We start from the raw sequence: 19,513 nt of genomic DNA, 5'->3' as shown, positions 1-19,513 counted from the left end.
ACAGGTTTTACCATTGAGGTGTATATGGCTAAAGTTTGCTATTGTACTCTTCAATATCAACATTTTCATATTACCTCCCTGATGTGAAATTTCTCTTACACCTTACTTTGGATATAAATTTCCAAGTCTTGGATGTTTACAGATTTTTTTTTTCCTAAGGATTCATGTAGAGCATTATTTTTGTATTTATGAGGTATGGCAAAATGCAGTGTGATCGTCTATAGCATTGACCCCAAGACAAATAACTGTTGGGTTTATGCTTGTTAATTATTTTTACTGGGTTACTTTTATTATTTTTGTAAATTACTATACTGCACTTCCTAACTAACAAGTCACATTTTTAACTTTCTTCGAAGCAAAATTAAATCAGGGGAAAAAGGGCATAACTCTTGAACTATAAGTAACAAAATTTTAACACAACATCCAAGTTATTGTTCTTGGAAGCTTATACACACTTGTCCAGGTATCAGAAAGATAAAATTTAGCTTGTATAAAATAAGGTTAATCAAATACATAGCTAGGGTTAAAAATCTGAGCCAAAGGCTGCTTCATTCAAACATACAGAATACCACAGCCTTTAATCATTGGTCCACTAGTATCATTATCACAATTCAATAAGTATTATTAGGCATACTGAGTATACAATAGGTGCACAAATCAAAATTTACATTGTTTAGGTATATGAACATGCCTTATTCACTAAATGTGTCAACAAAAGATACACACACACACACACAAGGGCACCTTAATTATAAAATTATCACAATCCTACAAAATAAAATTTAAAATAAAAATGTAAAAAAAAAAAAATGCTTAATACAAATCCATTACTTACTTCACCTTTTGTGCTAGCACAAATTCCTAGACACTCCAAGTTGAAACCTGCTGCAGTGCACAGCTTGTGTTCAACCAAATCTCAGAAAGCAATTCTGAACCAGATGCACTGAACAGAGAAGGGACTTTGCTATGTCACCCAAGAGAATATATTTACCTGACTGAGAGAGGACGAGCTTCTGGAGTAATAAACGGACTGGAAATAAAGAGAAAGACTTCTCACAGAAGTAATAAACTATGACTGGAATGGATGAACTAGGAGAATGAGGAAGGGAAGGTGACAACACCTAAATCCAACAAGGTAAACCCAACTGCACTGAAGTGATTTCTCTTCAAAACAGCAAAGTGCACAATGCCCTGATTTCATGACTAATCTGCTGAGCAGTCTGATCTTCTAAAGCATTCTCATATGTCCTTCAAAATCTCCAGAGCCAGAAGAACATTCACATTTCTTGAAACTTGATTCTTGTTATCGAGATGGAGACAAATGAGACATCAGTACTAAAATATGTCCAACAGAGGTAAATCTAGTCTCCGACTAGACAAAAGAGGTCTCCCTCATTCTTGGCCTCAGTCAAAAGATATAGTACAGCAAGGAGTTATTAAAAAGTCCTGTGAAACAGCTTTCAGTGTCTTAGCAATGACGTCAGAAGAAAAGGGAAGGGGTATTTGATACAGAGGGGTACCATGTTAGACTTGACAAGATAAAGTGGATGAAGAAGCATCAGAAGTGTAGATAAGTGACAAATCTAAAATGGGGAAAAAGTTGCAAAATGTAAAAAAAAAATCAGTACACAAAAGTGATCCCAGTTGCTACCTACAACCAGGAGGAGATATAACGGAGTGTCAAATAATGGCAACACGCATTCTTATGAGTTTGGAGTGTGAAAATTCGAGGACACACACAAAAGGCAAAGTAAAACTGATGGGTTTGTTTGTAAAATACATGTGATTTTTGACTATTACAACTGTACTGTATTAGAGTAAACACAAACACTATAGTTGCATCCAACCACTGCATAAGTCTAATTTTCATAATTTTGTCACCCACAGCAATCAAGTTGCAAGAAAAATAATGCGGACAATCTTAATGGTAAACAAGTTGGTTAACTCTGCCCTCACCAACCTGAAGGAGAACTAGAAGAATTAGCAGTGCACTGTGCCATAAGGTTGTAAATCACTTCATAGTTTTCAGTAACTTTGTAGTTATCAGTTTATACATATTCTGACAAAAAACTAAATATCTACAAAAAAAAATTTACTAAACCCAACTACACTCTCTCTTTTACCTATAAAACCCTGGTCGAATGTTACCTTTCCCAGTTAATACAAAAATGTGGCGAACTTTCTGATAATGGTCAGTAAAGAAAATAAACACTTTCTAAGTGTTTACCTAACTGCAAACTATAGTAATAACATCAAAGTACTGTAATTGTGAAACAATTATCACAGTTCTGAAAATACATTTTCTATTAAACATTTTCTTTCAAAACCTTTTTGCCTTTGCTTGCCAAAATTAATTTAAAATAAAAGCAATTAACAATCTCATTTTTACTATTGCTATAACACAGACTGACTTCAGAATACGATTACACAACACATTTTAAGAAATTTCATGGGCAGTGTTCATTCCTTAGCCTGATGATTAGTTATGGAAAGTTTTTCAAACTTTTCACAATAATCAAGATTAACCTGGACGATAAAACACACATATTCATGATACATGATACCACATTAACAGGACAAATCTCATAGAAGGTAGAACATTGGGTACTTTGGTAACCTTATCAAATGCTCAACTCTACGAAGGAGATGATTATGGTACATAATTTGCAGGGAAAATCAACATAGCACATATATGTAAAATATTCATATATTACAGTATAAGGTCAGCTCTGAGAATATATTACCAGTGAAGCAACAACTGACAAAATAATAATCCATAGAGCAAGCTGCTGCCTCCCAAATATTAGTCATGCTAAAATTAAAATATTAAAACGGAAACAAATGATAATTTGGTACATAAAATGACATTTAGACGAACAACAAATTTACATCCCTATTACATGGGCAAATACATAAAATAAACATTGACTGCTAACAGAGTTAAGAGGATAAATAATTCATCTTGAAACTTAATAAGATATAAAATGCACACTACTTTTGTTTGGTCCCCTCGTACACATTTCTTATTTTGACTTATACCACACTGCCTGGATGGGTGCACACTTAGCTCGGAGAGTTATTAGAAGTAGCAGCCTCCTCCTCTGTGGGAATCACTTACAATGCCTGCCTCACTTCTCTACAATTAACTGCCTTGGCAAACTGTGGAAGATGCTTGGAAGAGATTAATCAGCGAGGGGATCAGAGGCAGGCAGGTCCTGAATTGTTAATGACAGCTAGCACACAAAGAAAAGGTAACTCCCACTGATGAAGGAGACGCACGAGATGAATTTTTCTATAGAAAACACTACGTATTCTCAGGTAACACCAACTTCTGGGCAGTATAGCACAAGTAAAATAAGAGGTTTATGCACTGTTGATAAAATATCCATATGCATTAACGTACAGCAGTGTAAAGGCTTCATTAGAAAAGTTCTTTTTCTTTTATATAAAAATCTGCTAAAGCACTCCTTACAAAATTACATTAACGTACTTAACTTGAATAAAAAAGTTTCGTTCTCACTTCCCAGCGGAGTTTTGAATGAGGATCTTCGCCTGGTGCTTTATGCTTATCCCAATGAGCACGGTAATAATGATAGAGGGAGACCGGGTCCGTGCGGCTTGGATAAGACGGAAGACTCTCTGAAAAATATGAGACAAAATCAAAGGGCAATAAAGACAATCAGAGTACATTAGTGAAACACTTTGATATACAATACTTTGTATCCTTTTGAACTACACTTGTACAGCTCTGATAATGAAAGTTCACAGATAATACAGGATTACCCTGGATTAAAATGATTCTTTAAAACGGTTCCATCATTATACGGCAGATAATTTAGGGTGAAGTATACTTATCAAAAGAATTTTTGAAATTTAAATTTAAGAGGAAAAATGCACTACGATACTGAATGATTGATAAAGTTTTCTGGCATCACAACTACCAGGGTCACTAACTGTAAAGATAGCTCTTACACATTTGTATTGGAATTGGAATGAAATATTTAGGCCAAAGGTCAAGCAGTGGGACCTATGGGGTCATTTAGTGCTAAAAATATTATTGAAATACTGTTTTCAAGGCAGGAGAGGGTGGTGAAATGGAAGAAAGAGAGTATGAATGGAGGAACAATAAAAGGAATGAAAGGGATTGCAAAGGACACTGCAAAAATCTCAAGTCATAAATACATAAAGAAAATAAAGTAATGTAAATCAAAGCTACAAGAATTATGAAAATACACAAATCCTTCTTACTTTTTGCCTTAGGAACTGTTTTATTCTTTACACAACCTTGAGCTCTCTTTTCCCTCCCTGTTATCGAAGACTTCAGCAATGGCGGATCCGTTTTAGACTTCGTCCAGCTGGCGACATCGTAACTACTCGAAGCAGATTTTTCTTGGTCAACTAATACGGGGATTTTTTTCTCCACTTTATCCTTTGAAATTCTAGAACGGGACTTTTCAAGATCCCTTTCAGCCGAGTTGGGTTGTGAACGGAATCCAGCCTTGCTGGCAACATCACTTAGTGAACCGAAATCGGAGGTTTTGTCTCTCTCCCCCTGGGAGACCCGAGAACTACCTGATATCGTGCTCTCTCTGTCCGAATAGCCACTTTCAACGTGGCCATCGTCACTCAACACAGATCTGGGTATTCTGTTTAGAAATTCAAAAGGCTTCAGTTTAGCTTAATTCATAATTAAATATATTTGCTGAATTCTTATAACTGTGCATGATAAATTTAGTGTATGCTTTCTATTTAAAGAATTCAAGGTAAGTCTGATAGGACAATGCTTGTTAATTTACATATTTGGATGAACAGTTTGTAAGAGCTACCTAATCTGATAAAATAATATATATTACTTAAACTTTATCACCAAATCAAAACAAAATACACTGCACAGACTTACTGTTGTCTACTGCTATCCTTCAGTCTGAAAGACAAAGGTGTGGATGTTTCAGGTATCCTGGTGGTTCTGTCACTACGGGGAAGTGGACCGGATATGGATGGAGGATGAACTAAACTACTGGCTCCACCTTCTTTGTTTTCTAATAATCTTCTTTCTTCCTTCAGCTTCCTAAGGTCGTTTTTTATCAGTTTCAGAAGATCTGTGATTATTGAAATGACAAATTTACAAAATTGCGACGACAAACATAAAAACTCCAGTGACCATAAAATTCAAGTGTCTGATTTGCAGTTAAGGGTAGAAAAATAGACATAAATAACATACAGTACAATGATTTTCTAATGACCCGAGACAGCCTACCTTTGCGGAAAGACATAACCATTTCATCTGGAACGTCGGTATACCCCAATTTCGCAAGTTCTTCTCGAACCTCATCCTCACTGATTCTCAAGCGATAGGGCATCTCGGATACTGCAATAAAATGATAAATATTTTAATTGGTAGCCACTAATATTCTCCTTGCAAGATTATAATATGGGAAACAATTAAAATATAAACCAATTCAAAGTAAAAAAAAAAAGGTAACTTAACTATCTATATACATTACTATTGTGAACTTCTGATACAGCCTTGAATAATTTCACATAAATGCACGTAAAAAACAGTCTTACAGAGTTTTACATATATGAAAGAGCCAGTGGGGTTAAGCATCTCAGATCATATCCCATACTGTTTTACATAGAAGATAAGAAATAATGACACCTTCAAATGACTGACAGAGATTCAGTAAAGGTCAAGCTACCTGTAATGCAGTGACGTGGGTTATCAACTAAAAAAACAGTATATTCAATCTTGGTCATTTGCAATAAGAGACAGATGGTCCGTTTACAGAACCCGAGGACAAAAGTTACATGCACAAACAATTAACCAGTGGGATCAATTTGCTGACCCTACCAATTGTGGTGTGCATGGGTTATTCAAAACGACTGAGTGACCTGGGGAGGGAATCGGTTCAAAGCAGCCTTGGAAGAAAACTGATTAGTATTTGAGCAATAATCCAGATAATTATTTTTTGGCTATTTTTCCCAAATGAATATCATCAATATTTCCTACCAATCCCCCAATCTAAAGGGGATTGGAAGGCATGGTCCCTGAAAGAAAACTGATTATAGTATTTTGAGCAATATTTCCCCCCACAAAATTTTTTTTTATAGTTTCCTTAATGAATATCAATATTTCCTTTAAGGACCTCAGTAAAATAAACCACACGAAAACAATCGATGGAAACCTTTGGATTATAGCCACAGCACTGGCAAAGATTCAGCGGATCTGATAAAACACAGATTAAGATATAACGAAGCGGTTTCAAGAAATTACTATTTTATACTTTTGTAGGTCAATAGGCTATTAATAAGGTGGTAGCGATGCTATCCTGCGATATATGATATACGAGCTAACAGCCTCGTCCAAAGGGCAGACGTCGCTCTCGGATAGTTTGGGGAGGAACGTGATACCAGTTAATAAGTTAAGAAGAACGGAGTACCCTAGGTTAGGTTAGGGAATCTCAGTTTCTGTACCCATCACCCAAGACCCTCCATTTCCCACTAGGCCTATAGGATAGTACCCCTTTAGGCCTACTGAACACTGCAGTAGTTTTCCAATGAGTTTTCTACCAATTTAACGAACCCGTCCTTTTTATCGTGGGACTAACCGAAGTTCTTCGACCAGGATTCTCCTATTTTCGGTTAGTTCACAGGCTAAAAAAGCAACAAAATTATTCGCATATGAGAGATATAGGCCTATGCTAATCTCCACTCCAATATAAAAAGACCAATAAATTATAATAGGCCTAGTCTGGACCCTATTTGGCCGCCGGCCATGGCCTAGGCTATAACGTTTCCCCAAGAAAATAGGAAATCTCTGCATCCTTACCATGGCTTTAGGTCTTATAGGCCTACTAACCAGCCTCTTAACTAGGCCTAACCAGGGCTATAAAATAGGTTCTACCTAGGCCTATGTCTTGGACTATAGGCCTAGCACGAACCAAGTTCTTAAGACTGGCTCTGCCTAGGCCTACTAATCAGTCTCCTAAGTAGCCAAGGGTATAAAATATTCAAATAGGCCTATCGTAGCTTAGGCCTAACACTAACCAATCCCGTAACAATCCAAGGCTTTAAAATAGGTTCTAGCTTAGGCCTATCGATTCTCAACGACACAAAATAAAGAAAATTAATTTAAAAACATTTTAATTGAGTTATTTAACGCAACCTAAAAACAAAATAGGCCTAAACAACTACCTAAGGCCGGAGGATAGGTTGCGCTTAGGCCTATCAATTTTCAACGACGCAAAATTAGGAAATTGGTTATTTAATGTAATTTGGGCGCCGTAGGCATACTCACCTCGCTGCCAGGGGGGCCAACGGCGATCAATGGCGGGAGGAATGCGCGAAAATGAACGACCTGCTTCGTTTTGAAATTCGCTGCCATCGGTAAGGGAAGTTCCACGCGATGGATTTCAAAACAAACGACTTTTGGTGATGCGTCGTTGTTTTTGTGGGGTTTTAGAAGGGTTTTTTGCTTTTTATAGTCATAATTGATATTTATTTTATTGTTTTATTTTATTATTTTATTAATTATTTTATTATTTTGTTATAATATTCATAAAAATAATATTTTTTTGGTTTAGAAGTTGAGAAACACTATGAAGTTCCTCGTGATGGATTTCAAAACAAACTACTTTTGGTGATGTATCATTGTTTTTGTGGGGTTTTATAGGGGTGGTTTGCTTGTTTAAGTCATAATTAGTATTTATTTTATCGTTTTATTTTATTTTTAATAATAATTTTATTATTTTTTTATAAATACTCATAAAGATAATATTTTTTTGGTTTAGAAGTTGAGAAACACTATGAAAAATGTTCTCCACCCTCCTCTTCTACCTCCCAGGTCACTATTTTTTCTCTCTCTCTCTCTCTCTCTCTCTCTCTCTCTCTCTCTCTCTCTCTCTCTCTCTCTCTCTCTCTCTCTCTCTCTCTCTCTCTCTCCTTGTCATCATCATCATCATCATCATCATCATCACTATCTCCATCCTTTTATATCTATGGAGTTCTTCATTTGTCTTCAGTCTGGTCCATTATATATAAAATAAACCTTCAAGTCTGTTACAGTTTATATAGTTATCTTGAATAACGTATTCAAAATATATGACCTTTACCTTCATGGTAGGAACTATGTACCACTTTCACATCCAATACTAATTTTTTTTTGCATCTGTTTAGTTCTTTGTAGTTCATTTTCCACTACATACTACTGTAGCACCCTCTACTGTATTGCTGTATCTAGGTTACAAAAACCATCATTGGTCCATGTTCTTACACATATTTATATTTTCAATGGCGATTTTATAGGTGTACGTATTTTGGGGTATCATTCTTTATCGTAATATGCTCTTCCATTTTTTTAAAATTCAACAGTTCTCCATCGATCACATTGAAATGGATATGTCCACTGAATTTATATACAGTGGAAAAATAGCTACAAAGAACTCAAAAGATAAAAAAACTATGGAAGTATTAAAGAGAAAACTGAAGCTTATCTATTTTGAACACGTTATTGCTATATCAAAGCACTTTCTAAGGTTCTGTTGCTATTATATAATATTTTCATTGCATTTTCAAACTGTCTAAACATGGTATATATATATTGAATACAATCTTTAAGAGACTGTATTGTATAAAATTTTGTATTGCATTTTCAAGCTGAGATCAGGGCTGAAAATGTTTTATTAATCATATACTACCTCCTAAAACAGATATATGTAGCTTATAATTCTACTCATAGATAGAGAATAACAAATATACAATCATATAAATAAAAGATTTTATATAAATCTCAAAAATAGGAAGGAAAGAATGATTACGAAAATGTTGGGCTGTAGCATATGAATAGGGCTCATTTTCTGAATAGTGAAATAATAAAAGTACAAACGTAAGAGTAAGAATATTATATAAATAAAAGAAAAGGAGATAAAAATGACTGAACAAATGTAATTTGACAAAATTTAACCTAATTAAGGAAATACAAAAATCAAAATTAATGTAATAGCATTACAAAACTGTAGTGTGATTAAGGCAATATAAAATCAAATTTAATAAAAATTAATACAAAAATCTAACGTAAATAAAGACATACAAAAATATAAAGTAATTGAAAAAATACAGACTTGTAATGAGTAAAAATACTAGCATATGAGAGGAGCCGTCCCAAAGACACAGTCTTACTACCATAACTACTACTTTGTTTACAACACTACTACTATTTTGTCAAGTGCTTATGGTTCACGTGCTCTTGCCGAGAAAAAAAGTGAATTCAAACCACTTTTTAAGACTATGGTGAATTATACAGAGGAAAGATGAAGGCTTTGGACGGAAGGAACAACATTAAAGTGTACAACTTAAGTGCTGGGAAATCGTTGCCGGACGTGAGTAGATATTTTTATTTTTTTATAAGTGCGTCAACTTAAAGTTTATGTAGATTTTAAGTATATTCTAGATTACTTACATGTTTTATGAGTAAGATTTTACTTTAATATGAATCCTACTCGTTTGATTGGAGGTTTTATGAGGCCTATTAGCTTGGGCCTATTAACCCTACACGAGTGAGATGATAAAATTAATATCTCTGTAACTATAAATCTAACTTGCTTTTGGTATTAAATATCGAGTAAAATTTAGAGTAAAGGGTCCTAAATTCCTTTTTTGGGGGGTCCCTCAGGGGGAACATCCCCCAGGCCAGGCCAGGTTAGGACAAGGCATACGAGGTTAGGTTAGGTGAAATTGGGTCTGGTTAGGATATATTACCTATTTAATTCTAACTATAAAAATGCCTATTACTCCTACAGTAGCCGATCCCCATTTGCTCCTAAATAGTAGAAAATAATATGGTATTTCTAAGGTACAGCTCCGCACGGCCTGCATGGAACGGTTCCGCGGATGAGAGACATTAGGGAGCCATATGTTCAAGAAGGGGTTGACTAAGGAAGTCTATTCTAAAATGAACCATACTAACCTACCTAAGATACCCTAACCTAACCTTAACCTGGTAGGCCATGTTACTTAGCCGGGGGGAGGAGCTCCCGGAACCCCTGGTGAAGGAAACCCCAGTTTATACCAAAAGTTCCCTTATAACACTTCATGTGCATAATAGCAAAAGTATAATCCATTCTGAGGTTAATTACAGGTTAATTACAGTCGAGCGACAAAAAATAATGGTAGATTCTTGATAAGCAACCTAAATACTGTAGGAAAAGTCGATTTCCAAGGTAATACCCGACTCAGAGCTAATGCTTAGTTCTACCAATAATATAGCAAAAAGACCGTTGTACAATATTGAGAATTGGCCTTAGGCCTAATGTACAGGCAGTCCCCGGTTTACGACGGGTCTGGCTTACTGACGTTCAAAGGTTACGCTTTTCAAATATATTCATCAGAAATTAGACGCATGTTCGGGGTTACTGACGCGTCACGCCGATCCGACGGAAGAAATATGGCTCCAAAACGGCAGAATAATCATAATTTGAAGGTTTTTATGAAAACTCAATAAAAATGCAGTTTACATCGTTTTCAATGCACCCAGAGCATTAAAAGTAAGGTTTTCTTATGATTTTTGACGATTTTCGACGATTTTCTGGTTTACGACGATTTTCGGTTTATGGCGGCGTGAAAACGGAACCCCATCGTAAACCGGGGACTGCCTGTATATCTTTTCGACTGCCTAGTTTATGACAAAAGTCACGAAACCCTTATGGGCAAAAACCCCCTCAAAAGTACGAAGTAGGACAAAACCCCTAATTAGGATAAAACAAACCAAACTTTGTGTTCTGATAAAAAAAGATTTAGCGTAACCTACAAGGATTGTTGGATAGAAAAAGGTTCTTTTATTCAGAACATTTCAGTTGACAGCTTCAGATGCCATAGTAATAAATTTTATTTTTCATTTCAGTGGTTAACAGACAGAAAACGACGACAGCTAACAAAACGAGATGTTGGTAAGTATTTGATAATAGACGTGACAGTATAGTACATTCTTGCATATAAAATCTATCAGATAAAAGTTAAATGTTTTTTATTAAAGGGTTTTTATATCAGTCACAGACCTCCCTCTTTTATTTCTTTTGTCTCATGCATTACGTTTCTATTTCAGACATTCGCCGTAGGATAGAACTTCTGCAGGATTTTTCCATGCCCGATATTAGTAACTGCATTCGAAGTACACCAGACGGTCGCTGCATCATAGCCACGGGAACGTACAAACCACGTGTAAGGTGTTACGAGGTGGCTGCGCTCTCGTTGAAATTCGAGAGAGGATTGGACTCTGAAGTTGTTAAGTTTGATATTCTTTCAGATGATTATAGTAAGGTGAGAGAGTTCGATGTTTGTTTGACATGTTATGTCAATGGCTTTTTGCATTATAAAGTTGTGTAGTGACAGTAGAACAAGTTAGTTTGGTGAAAAGGATATTATTTGAAGTTCTTTGGAAATAGGATAAGGAGAAGATGAGAAAGTTCTGGGTCAGATGTGAAATAACAGTGACTGCCATCCTTTTTTCTCTAAAGTTACCCCTTTTAATGAAAGATGGGTTTGCTTAAAATAAGAATACGGACTGATGATGTTTAAAATAAGTAAAATTTTGGAGTTATGCTGATTATAAAACCATGTGGGGCCAGCTTTTGCGTCAGTTATAATACGCTTTGGAAGTGATGAGGTTTTATTTTTGAGAGGATGTACGTATGTCTGGTTATGCCAATAAACATTGTAAGTAAAAGGATTCTTGATTATATTATGAATATGAAACTATATTTTTTCTGTAAAGTAACCACAGAATATTTTTTCCAGTTGGTGTTTTTGCAAGATGACCGATACATCGAGCTCCATTACAAGGGCGGTAGATGGTTTAGAACCCGTATTCCTAAGTTTGGAAGAGATTTAGCATATCATTACCCATCATGCGACCTTTACATTTGTGCATCAGGGTGAGTATTTTTGTGTATTACCGTATGTACATTTACATTCAGATTAATGTAACATTCATTAAAAAAGGTTTATGATACACGTAAACAACTGTGGCTTTGAAATGACTTTATAGAATATTTGTGAAAACTTAAATTTAGTGTTTCTTATGGACACTTTGCTGTTGTTTCATAATTTTATTTCACTGAGCAGTGTAGGAGACCAGAGCAAATTTAAATTTGATTAAAACTGCACCTGTGGGAAGGAAAGTGTTGTATATAATCATCCATTTTTATTTGTGTTTTAGTCGTAAGGTATTTGTATTTTGATCAATTTTCTTCGATGTGAGGGAATTTACTTTTCAAATCTTGTATTTAGTTATCTTAGTGATACAGCTGTATGAACTCATACTTGTGCTGTTTATGCTAGTACATAATAGCTTGTAACTATTTTGATGCTCTTTATACTAGTAATAGTTTTCGATTATAAATAGTCTTGAGAATAAATCTGAAGAATTCTCAGTTTTCATAGTGTCATCTCAGGGGATAGGAAAACAAAACAGATCTCAAGATTGAACTTGATTGTTTTGCTTTATTTACTCACTTGATTTGTTTCTTGCACTTAATTTTTTTTTTTTTTCCATAATTTTCATATGAAAAGTCTATGTATCCTAACTCAGTTCTTTTGTAACTTTTCCTAACAGGAGTGAAATCTATCGCCTCAACCTCAACCAAGGCCGTTTCTTGAATTCGCTCCAGACAGATGCTCCCGGTGTGAATAAATGCGACTTCAATAAAGTTCATTATTTATTTGCGTGTGGGACTGAAGATGGCAGAGTTGAGGCCTGGGACCCAAGGTCAAGGCACAGGGTTGGAGTTTTGGACTGTGCGTTACATATGGCATCAGATAGTGTCCAGTAAGTAAATCGGTGCAGAAGGAAATGTTCAGAGTATACAATCTTGCAATTTAAAATGCTCCCCAAGGTATGACAGTTGTTTTGCAGATAGATAATCTAACTTTACAAGCTGAAATTGATGTTGTTTTGGGTGAGAACCCACTGGAATTTCAGATTTTTTGATTGTTGCAAGCCTGCCTACCTGCTTCCTCTTTATTTGCATCGAGAGGAACTAATTTTTAGAACATGCGAGCACATTACTGCTGAATATCTGCTGAGACAAATTAAATGGCAAAGTCAACTGGAACTCTCAAATAACCACAATTATAAAAGAGGCCCAGTAAATTGTACATCAAAACAGCTCTTATCCTGTGCACATTTTCAGTTTGCGATACATGACCCAACGTAGACACTATTTCTGAGAAAGTTAAGACACTGTTTCTGAGAAAGTTCAAAAATCAGTTTTAGTAAACTGTTTGCATGAAAGACAAATGTTCATATAAAATGTAAGCTCTTTATTTTTACTGAAACCTTATTAGGGTAGTACCAGATCATGTGTGGCTATTATTGCTGCGTTTTGTTTTTGTCTGAGGCTACGTAATTCTCAATTCTCTTCCAGATCGAATTGGTTTACGTCCATAAAACAGCTAGGTGTGACAGCTTTAGCTTTCAACGATGCCTTGACCCTGGGTGTAGGCACACAGACGGGAAAGGTAGGTGTTCAGCATTATAGTATAGTTTATACCAATGATAAATCCTTTACCCCACCTTTTCATTTTTGCCTGAAAGAAATGACGTTTCCTATGAGCAATTTTTTTTATGCCATAAATTTTGCTATTAGATATTCAAGATCCTACGTTTCTTGTAGAGATCAAATAAATATAATGAATGCTGACAAGCAAATTACTTTGATACTGCACAGTGTGCAGTAGATTTCATAACTAAAACAGTGCTGGGCCGTATGGCTCAATTTCATACATGAGAGAAGTGTTACAGATGGTTTATCTTCTCCAGGTACTACTGTACGACATTCGATCAGATAAACCAATGCTGGTTAAAGACCACTACGATGGGTTCCCAATCAATGATCTGGAGTTCCACAATGCGTCGGGAAAGGTTCTTTCCATGTCACCGAAAGTTGTGAAGATATGGGACAAGGAAACTGTAAGTGCTGTTTTCGTAATAGTCATAACTAAATTTCAGCTACGATGTATCATTTCTTATGAATGGGTAATTCCATTCAGCACTGATATTACATAATGTAACTGCACTTGAATGTAATAATTTCAGCAGGATTTTTATGTATTGTAACTGATTTTGTTCAGTGTGTTTTGCGGGCTTTAAACTTATCTTTAACCGAGGGCAGGTCCCTGTTAAACAATAACAAATGCAAGGAAAGTAAAAGTTTGAGTTGTTTTATCACAAGTTCTGGACCCTCAAGAATCTCAGGGGCCATATGATAATAAACGTAGAAAACTAGTGACTGGTAATGTCTATTTTGGGAAGGATTAGTGTGGAGATGGTAAAGAACTGCTGTCTTAAAATTTCTACTGAATTATTTCTTAAAAATTAAAAAGAGCTAATTATGTTATACATGAAATATGAGTTAATCATCAATATTCATGAGAAAGAACATTACTACACAAGTGTCTGTATGTCTTGTGGAGGTTAAGCCACCATTGAAGTGCATTTGACTGTTACTTTTCAAATTTCAGCATACATTGTCAAGTTCGTTTTTGCTTTGCTTTGACAAATGACTTTTATTCATCCTCAATGTTTTATTTAGGAAAAGAAATCAAATACTTAACGTTACTGTTAAGCATCATGTAATTTTTTATTGCTCTGATTTTGAGGTTATGACATTTAATCACTGAGATACTGGCTTCTTTTTCTTAGGGCGCTCCTCACACGAGCATTGAATCTGCTGTGGACTTCAACGATCTCTGTATTGTACCTAATTCGGGAATGCTGTTCTTAGCCACAGAGGATACGAAGATGCAGTCATATTTCTTACCGGTGAGTGAAATGAATTCTTCCAGTTACTTTACATGGAAAGTAACAATGTGTAATCTGCTTCCTTTATGGATATGTGAAAATTTGGACATGATAATAATTTTAATCCTTTGGTGGTTTTGTAAGTGGTATTCATTTAACATTTTTGGTTGTGTCATGTCAATAGGACATTCAATTTTGGCATTAATTGGATTATGTTGGTTTATTGGTGCGACTGAACCACATTTCTATACAAATAGCACAAGTCCAAATTATTTGTTAAATGGGAGGTGAAAATTGGATCTAGCTGAAGAAGTTGGACCACAAAAGAGAAAGACACAAATGAAAAGTAAAAGACAAAATTGAAAGCTACATTCTTACATGTGGGAAAGGCAGCAATGTTTACCCAGCGTGAGAGATGCTGAATTGTTGTGCATGAAATTATTTATATTAACTGTGGACAGATTCTGCTTGTGCAGACCAAAACATTGCATTATTCTGCATCTGGTAAATAAAAGATTACCTGCCCTTTCAGTCCCACAATGATTATTTACCTGACAACTACGGACGGTCGAGTTTGGCTGGAGTATTGAAGTGTTGTGAATGCTATGATCATGTTTCCCAGGCATAGTGCTAATGTGTGGCGAGGCTTTGAAGGCTAAGAAAAACCAAAGCTTGGTTTTGACAACAATGTCTTTTTCTCTTCCTCACTAAATTATTTTAAATACTCCTGGTACACAAAAGACTTTACTTGGTGTTCTTGTGAATATCATTGTCCAATCTTTAAGATTGAAATATACCACAATAGACTAAAGCTTAGGTAAGGAGAAACATCACTCATAGCGGTCGTCGTAGCTGTTACACGTAAGCCATAGCTATTTACCAATTCTTTATGCACAGCATTTCAAATGGCCTGGAAATTACATTTGAGTTTGTAGAATATTAGCCTGTAAGTTAACAATCAAATTTACTTCATTTCTGCAGAAAAAGCAAGATTCATTTGTACTCTATAACTATTACGAGGGTGATGTGTACATTGTTCTGTAATTGGTATTTTCAATTAATTACAGAGTCTTGGTCCTGCCCCTAAATGGTGTGGTCATTTAGATGCTCTCATAGAAGAGTTAGAGGAGGAAGAATCCACCGCCCAGTATGACGATTACAAGTTCGTTACTGAAGAGGAGCTTGTGCAACTCGGTCTTCAGGATCTAATAGGTAAGATTCTCGAACTTGGCAAGAACCGTAAAGCTGGGACGCCCGTAGGAGGGTAGTGCTGTGCATTACTTAAGGGTCTTTGCAGCGTCACTTCGGCCCCTAGTTGCAACCTCTTTTGTTTCTTTTACTGGACCTCCATTCATAGGCTCTTTCTGTCATCTGATTTTCTACCCTCTCAAACAATTGTTTCATAGTGCAACTGCAAAGGTTTTCCTCTTGTTACATCTTCCAAACCTTTTTAGTGTCAATTTTCCTTTTAGTGCTGAATGACCTCATAGGTCTCAGACCTAGGCCTTTGGCCCAAATTCTGTAGTCTGTCCTATCCTATGAAGCAGGGACAAGGTTCATGTGCAGTGAGAGGTAGAGATTTGTAATAGAGGCTGACTTATTTGATAATTTCTAAATTGTTTGCTACCAATCTTTCCAGGTACAAATGTGTTACGTGCCGTGATGCACGGCTACTACATGGACATTCGGCTGTATAACAAAGCAAGGTTGATTGCAAATCCATTTGATTACAACGAATTTGTTCAGCGCAAAGTGCGGCAGAAAATTATGCAGGACAACACGCGTGAAATTAAAAGGAAGGTACGTCTTTCTGAGATAGCGTTTTTTAAAACGTCTCCTAAAAGTGACCATACTTACTTGCTTCTTAAATTTCTTTTTAGTGTTCTTAAATTTCTTTTTAGTTTTACAAGAGTTTTGTGAGTTGTAATTTACTGTAAGTAAATTACAATTAATGCATTTCAGTTATTGCATTTCAAATAATGATCTGGTGAGTAATAAGTTTAATTTTTGTGTTTTCGTCCGCAGAATCTTCCTAGCATCAACAGCGAATTGTACGAAAGGCTGCTCGAAGACAAAGCTTCGGGTATTAAAAAGAAGAGAGTGGAATCTGCCCATTCGCTTCTGCAAGATGACAGATTCGGCGATTTGTTTGCTAATCCAGATTTCCACATTGACAAAGAGTCTGAGGCATTCAGGTAAATGAAACTTGTACTCATGCTCCCAGGTATGGTGAAAAAAAATGTTTGTTACAGAGTAATTCTAAAAGAATTAAAGTCTTAAGTCTAAGGTTATTACTTTGAGTGAGATTAGACATTGACAAATTTACTGCATTAGCAGAATTATTTGTTCATGTCATTCATTACCTTGTTTAGTTTTTTTTTGTAATCACAAGAATTGGGGTGAATGATTGGTTCGTTTAATTTTATGCTTGCATCCATTGCGTGCGTGTGCAAGTGTGAAGTTTACTTTAGTATGCTCAGGTGTTCTACACATTTTTATTTTCTAGACTGGTAAATCCTGTCCTCAGTAGAATGGACAAGAGAAAGGTTCTGGAAAAGCAAAAAGAGGAAGACGAGGAACTTGAGTATCTTAGAGCCAGGGTAAAGTACCTTTTACATTTTTTCATTTGATGTATTCAAGATTTTGGTCATATATGACTGTAGTTTCTTTTATTGGATGTTTTAAATACATTTGATATTTACAAAACTATTTCCAAACATTTCTGTTTTGTACAACAATGTGTATTTTCTCGATAGTGCGGGCGAAAGGGATGAAGTTAGCTGATGCAAGAACTGAACGGGCATCAATAAAAAAAAATGGAAAATCGGCAAAAAAAAGTAATGATGATCAATAAATATTGAAAACATATTGTGCCCAAAGATTCACTTAACTCTTTTCTTAAAATTTAATCATCTTGGTATGCCAGCATAACTAGTATAGAGCTTTGCTCTCAATATGATCCTTTTTCAAATTCCTATCTTCTTAAAATGTTGGTAGGAGGTGAGAAGCAAACTTGAGTTACTATTTATGCACTGTATAATATGATACAGTATATCCTGTAGTATATTTTATGATACAGCGTATCTTATGATACTTTTTTCCTTTTTTGTATTTTGCAGGAAGGTTTAGGTCAGTCAGAAAGTTCAGACTCCGATTCCATTTTTGGAGAGTCTGATGATGAGAAAGAGACGGTAAGTTAATCAATTTTCTTTGTTTTCTGTTTGTAATTATTCCCAAGCTCAGAATGATATACTGCACTGGGTTTAATAAGAAATCTTTCATATTGACTTGAAAAGCACTTTGTAGTTTATATTGTTTTGTGTTTTATAAGATATCCTAATGTCTAGAGTTGTAACGTTCTCTCAAACTTTGTAGGGGTGTCAGGTGTCAGCAGCATTGCATGAACTTGCAAATCTTTCTTGGCATACTAAGTTATTGTAAGTTCTCTATGCATTTCTAGCCTACACAAGTCATTGCTAGGTGCTCACAGAGGCTATAACCCTTACAAGAAAAAAGGTTCCATTTAAGTTTTTTTTTATCTGCAAGTAATTAAATTCGCAAAACCAAAACCCATGAACTTCGAGGGGCAACTGCTCTCATTTGTCTGCATCTACAGACACTTATTTTAATAATTACAAAGATTTTATCTCTGCAGAAAAAGATGAAAATGGCGCTAGAACAAGAAGAAAGGATGAAGAAGATTAAGATGAAGAAAAAGAAACTGGAAGAGGAGTCGGCTAACACGTCAGTCAACCCGCCCACAGAAAAGCCAAAAGAGGGACGCACCCGTCAGCTAAAGTTCGCTGAGGCCGACTCACTCTCTGACCTCAAAGCCAATAGGAAGAAGCTGAGCAAGTGAGTTTTTCGTCCCATGTATTTTGTACTTAGACTTGAAATCATTTTAAGTCTGTTATATTATTTGTTGAATCTTGGACCTAAATAAGGCTAGCTGAATTGTAGTAATGCATATTCAGTAACTTCATATTGGCTTGTTTCAAGCAAACATTTTCTGGTGAATTAGTAATCATGTGGACAAGGTTATTAGCGACCCTCTTTTTATTATTATTCTATTAAATAATTATGATAATTTAAATACGGTACAAAATAAGAGGCTATACCAGTTGGATTTACAACACAACAACAACAAGAAATACTTGGTTAAGCAAGGAAATTTGTTAATCATTAATTTAAAAGAAGTATTTATGGATTATTATATCTAAAAGTTGAAGTATTGAACTATGTATCTCCCATGAATCATGCTAAAATATTAAGTAGAATTACTTTGACTAGGTTGCTTATAAGCCTCAAAACAGTATTATTTATTTGTGAGCTCTTGAATGAACTGTATGATAGCCATGAATGCATTTCATTGTGAGAAGTATGGTTTCTTAATGAGCTTATGGCAAGGACACTCAATTCTGCTATTACTTGTCAATCTGATGTACATTTCTGTTTCAGGATGACATTAGCAGAGCGACTGAACATAGAGGACGATGGCGGAAACAACGTTACTCAACATACGTTCGGAAGCCGGGAGATGAGCTACGTGATCAGGAAGGCGCCCAAGTTCGAGCGTCAGCGACAGGAAAAGGAACAGCACTACCGAGAGAGGAGACAGCTCCGGAGATCGAGTGGCAAGCTCAGAGGAAAGTTCCGGATAAAGGAACCGTTGTAGAATTGTTAGTTTGGTTTAGAAAATAAAAAAAAAAAAGAGACTTT

At 35.6% G+C, this 19,513-nt stretch overlaps 2 protein-coding genes across 2 annotated transcripts; one reads left to right on the top strand and one right to left on the bottom strand.

Annotated features, from left to right (window-relative positions):
* Nucleotides 1-518: 518 nt before the first annotated feature.
* LOC136841393 (centriolar and ciliogenesis-associated protein HYLS1-like) lies at nt 519-7,405 on the bottom strand. The gene is made up of 5 exons (XM_067108309.1): nt 7,298-7,405; nt 5,258-5,368; nt 4,901-5,099; nt 4,249-4,646; nt 519-3,639 (listed from the first exon to the last, which is right to left on the bottom strand). Exons 2-5 carry the CDS (start codon nt 5,358-5,360, stop codon nt 3,491-3,493), a joined length of 849 nt encoding a protein of 282 aa, XP_066964410.1. The 5' UTR covers nt 5,361-5,368; nt 7,298-7,405; the 3' UTR covers nt 519-3,490.
* A 1,781-nt stretch (nt 7,406-9,186) lies between these two features.
* Nucleotides 9,187-19,513, top strand: l(2)34Fd (lethal (2) 34Fd). Its single transcript, XM_067108306.1, has 15 exons — nt 9,187-9,377; nt 10,898-10,943; nt 11,099-11,313; nt 11,791-11,927; nt 12,608-12,820; nt 13,419-13,512; nt 13,814-13,963; nt 14,696-14,815; nt 15,862-16,006; nt 16,434-16,594; nt 16,820-16,989; nt 17,301-17,394; nt 17,914-17,985; nt 18,450-18,649; nt 19,253-19,513. The coding sequence occupies exons 1-15, from the start codon at nt 9,309-9,311 to the stop codon at nt 19,467-19,469; spliced, it is 2,103 nt and encodes a 700-aa protein (XP_066964407.1). The 5' UTR covers nt 9,187-9,308; the 3' UTR covers nt 19,470-19,513.

Source organism: Macrobrachium rosenbergii, chromosome 9 (genome assembly GCF_040412425.1).
Source record: "Macrobrachium rosenbergii isolate ZJJX-2024 chromosome 9, ASM4041242v1, whole genome shotgun sequence".
In the NCBI taxonomy this organism is placed as follows: domain Eukaryota; kingdom Metazoa; phylum Arthropoda; class Malacostraca; order Decapoda; family Palaemonidae; genus Macrobrachium; species Macrobrachium rosenbergii.
This window is presented reverse-complemented; position numbering and strand designations above follow the sequence as displayed.